At 51.2% G+C, this 4,262-nt stretch overlaps 1 protein-coding gene across 1 annotated transcript in view; it reads left to right on the top strand.

The window, feature by feature from the left end:
* Positions 1-4,262, top strand: part of CLCN6 (chloride voltage-gated channel 6) — a 31,738-nt gene that overhangs the window by 23,894 nt on the left and 3,582 nt on the right. Inside the window, exons 20-21 of the mRNA XM_018571276.1 lie at positions 1,143-1,299; positions 3,150-3,257. Coding sequence (XP_018426778.1) covers positions 1,143-1,299; positions 3,150-3,257 — 265 coding nt within the window. The remainder of the gene's footprint in view (positions 1-1,142; positions 1,300-3,149; positions 3,258-4,262) is intronic.

The raw sequence follows: 4,262 nt of genomic DNA, 5'->3' as shown, positions 1-4,262 counted from the left end.
TCACTGCTGCTCTCTGCTTGTGCAGGGTGACTGGTCTTGTCTCCGCCCCCTCCTGTAATAAAGACCGCTCACTGCTGCTCTCTTTTCTTGTGCAGGGTGACTGGTCTTGTCTCCGCACCCTCCTGTAATAAAGACCGCTCACTGCTGCTCTCTCTGCTTGTGCAGGGTGACTGGTCTTGTCTCCGCCCCCTCCTGTAATATAGACCGGTCACTGCTGCTCTCTCCTTGTGCAGGGTGACTGGTCTTGTCTCCGCCCCCTCCTGTAATATAGACCGGTCACTGCTGCTCTCTCCTTGTGCAGGGTGACTGGTCTTGTCTCCGCCCCCTCCTACATTTGCTGGCTGGCTCCCTCCCACAGCCCTGCTCTCTGCACAGGCCATGTACAGCAGAGTGATTATGTCACTGCTACTTTTATACGTGTGCTTGTGCTATCTGGTCCCCGACATTCCCCTCATGCTGACTACACTCCTCTTTTGGATTCTGAGAGGACCTCGCTGCCAGACAACCAATTGGAAGCGTCCATGTCAAGCATGCATGTGCACCCAAATGAGGACCCCCATCTCCTGCAGAGAGAAGACTCTGGACTGGAGCATCACTTGTCGGATTCTATTATCCGACCCATCAGGCTCCCAGCTGTCTACGTCACATGTAGCACCGCCAGGCAATGTCATTGATTGACTGTGGCTCCTTCAGGGAGAGCCTCGCTGTCATTGCCATTGACTGAAGGTCAGACTGGAAGGAGTGCTTGCAAAATGATGTGATGCAGTGTGGCTGAGTATGGGGCAGTGCAGAGCCCACAACAAGCGAGAGGTGGTCATGTATGTAGGAGCACTGAGTGGGATTCAGTTGTTGCTACTTTTATTTGTTGCATTAGGGCAAATGTATGTAATGTAGTATCACATTGTGGCCACTAGATGGAGCTAGGGAGCATAGGAAGTACTTATTTCCTATGCTCCTCAGCTCCATCCAGTGGCCATAATGTGGTATTACATGACATTCGATCTGACAAGTAAATATACTAAGAACATTCGTTTTTGTCCCTACTCGCACCGGGTGAATGACTCTGCAAAGTGTTTAGAAGTAGACCCCATTAACTTGTGAATGTTCTCCAGAATTGATATGTGACATTGATCATTCGCCAGGTACACCCCATACCCAAACCTGTACCCCGACCAATCGCCTAGCGAGGAGTGGACGATGGAGGAACGCTTCCGCCCTTTGACCTTCCACGGCATTATCCTGCGCTCCCAGCTGGTGACGTTACTAGTCCGGGGTGTCTGCTACTCCGAAACACAGTCCGTAAGTGCTGCCAGAACCTCCGTCTTTAAATATGAGTCCGTCCTTCTCTCAGTACCTTTTTGTGTCGGGTTGGCTTGGGCTCGGAAGTTTCAGTGACGACCATTTTGGCACCAATAGGAGAACATTTACTATTGATAATTACCTGTTGCAGAAAATCGGGCCGCCTTTTATAAGGGTTTCTGCTGAAGCCAAAGCCCAAAGATCGCACCCGCACATGACCGAGAGGAAAACATGATAGCTGGCAGAGAAAGCCGGGAACTGTGCAAGGCAGGCCAGTGACTGTACGGATTAGGAAGCGAGGGGATCAATGATGATTGATGTCATTCAGACAGGCGGGCTCAAGGTAGCCGCTGCAGTTTGAAAGGTTTATAGTGTGGAGATGCACCTCCACAGGGAATTGGGTAATTGGTCTCAACACAGGAGAGGACTTGTTACAAGTCTGGGGGGAAAAAGGTAAGGCCGGCGTTGAATGTTAATATTAGGGATGCACTGATACCGGTTTTTCGGTATGGAGTATGAGTACCAATATTTTTCCCTGATACTATTAAAAGTGAACTATGGGGTTAGGGCTTTTCCCCATAGTTCTCCTAAGGGTCACGGGAGGACATATACTAGCGTCCTCCCGTGATACCGGGAGCTACGACTCGCAGTATTTTGGGACCGCCACACCCGGGACGGATCTGACATTACTGTCGAGAGCCACCCAGCTGCGTAAAAGTGACAGCTGGCTCCTCCTATCTAGAGGCAGAGCCAGCTGTACCCGCCTCCTCCCCCGTCCGTTCCTCCAGTCAGCGATGGAATCCCCGCAGGGAGCCGTGAGTGACAATCAACCGCTCACTGCAGGGAGATGATTGAGAAGTGAGCGAGCGACGGTAGGTGTTCCCTCACTTCACGATCTATTGAGCCGACGTGTGACAGTCTCATTGTCACACGTCGGCTCAAACTATGAGGCTGAGTGAAAATCACTCCCCTCATAGTTCTCCTTTTAAGGAAGCCGGGCGGCATGTAATGACTCGCCACCCGGCTTCCCGATCAGCAAGGAAGACGGCTCCATGCTCCCTCGTCACCAGGTGACAAGGCTGCATGGAGCCGGCTTCCCGGCCAATCAGGAAGCCGGGCGTGGTGTAATGATGTGTTTCCCGGCTTCTTGATTGTCCAGAAAGCTGACTTCATGCTGGTGACAAGCATGGAGCCGGCTTCCCGGCCAATCAGGGAGACGGACACCGTGTAATGACGCGCCGCCCGGCTTCCTGATACCGGAAGCTCAAGTATCGGGCCAGGCATTGGAGCATTTGGGCGAGTACGAGTACTCGGCACCAGTACTAGTATCGGTTAGGGATGCACCGATACCAGTATCGGTGCCGATACCAAGTATTTGGGTGAGTACTCGTACTCGCCCAAATGCTCCGATATCTAGCACGAGTACTTCCTGCATCAGGAAGCCGGGCAGCGCATCATTACTCGCTGCCCGGTTTCCTGATTGGCCAGGAAACGGCTCCATGCTCTCTCGTCACTTGTGATGAGAGAGCATGTAGCCGACTTCCCGGCCAATCAGGAAGCCGGGTAGCGTTCAATGACGACGCCGTGTAATGACGCAGCGCCGGGCATTCTGATTGGCCGGGAAGCCGGCGTCATGCTCCCTCGTCATCTCATGAATCATAATATTAAGAAAGTGACCTTAAAGCATTAGTTTCTATTGCTTTAGAAAAAATGTGACCTGTCCCTTTAAGAAAAAGTATCGGTAATTGGTATCGGCGAGTACTTGAGCAAAAGTATCGGTACTCGTACTCCGTCTTAAAAAAGTGGTATCGGTGCATCCCTAGTTTAATAGATTGTTTTTAATGTTTCAGAGTGCTAGCCAGCCCCGCCTCAGCCACGCAGAGATGTTGGAGGATTACCCGCGTTACCCCGACATCCATGACGTCAACCTGACGCTCCTCAATCCGCGGATGATTGTGGTGAGTAGAAAAAGAAGAAAAGGAATTGTAGGAAGTAACATTTATTTACACGGCTCTGTTCTATAGAGTCCGTCTCCACCCACAGCTGCATAAACCTCCCTCCTCCATCTCTACGTTCACCCCTGGGAGGGAGGAGGAGAAGCCCTGTGTAAAGTTCTAATTCAATCCAAGCCGGAGCATACACATGCCTGAGAACTGTCCCCATGTAACGGTGCCGGTGCCTTAGTGGGCAATCGCTGAGCATTGTCACGTGGGAGGATAGGGACAGTCACACGCTCCCCTCGGCTGGAGCTGCAGATCATGGGGTCCCAAAGCAAAAATGTGATGGGGGGGGGCCCTGATTACTTTCTTTCTGAGCTGTGAGTAACGATGCCAAGACCCCAAAATTCTTCTCTTGTGCTTCTGAAGTCGTCTCTGCCCTGTAGACTTTACATGGGATTAGAGTTGTCATCAACTGCAACCACCCCGACCCTCAATGACGCAGTACTGGTATTATCTTCACATCTTCCATGTTTAATTTGTCTCAACAACCCAATGGGGGGCCCCCTTCCACCCCCAGGACCCATAGCAGTCGCCTGGGCTGCTATAGCCATAGCCAGGCCACTGTGGCTCCCCTATAGGCAGCTGCATGGGATCAGCTTTCAAGCGAACTTGTTGCTTTACATTTAAAGTGAACCTGTCTGCGAGTGTCACCCTATCTGGGATGGATATGTGAATAGAATGACCTGGAGAATATGCTGCTGCACTACCCACCACCACCACACCACCACCAGTCATGTGACCAAAACCTTATAGCTCGGGTCATGTGATCTCTGCTAAAGGGTAGAATCAGCCAGTCTTACCTCAGATCTTCTCTAACAAAGATCACCAAATACCTAGGCTGGCTTTTGGTCACATGACCAGGACTATAGGTAGCCTGAGCAACAACTTTTGGGGAACTGTAAGCATTTCTGTTGTTCTTCTGTCTTAGCAGCTGAACTTTAATCTGCTCATATTTTCCCTGCC

Source organism: Nanorana parkeri, unplaced genomic scaffold (genome assembly GCF_000935625.1).
Source record: "Nanorana parkeri isolate BGI_ZX_2015 unplaced genomic scaffold, ASM93562v1 scaffold1724, whole genome shotgun sequence".
In the NCBI taxonomy this organism is placed as follows: Eukaryota; Metazoa; Chordata; class Amphibia; order Anura; family Dicroglossidae; genus Nanorana; species Nanorana parkeri.
The sequence above is the reverse complement of the archived record's forward strand: the minus strand, read 5'-3'. Positions and strand labels throughout refer to the sequence as shown.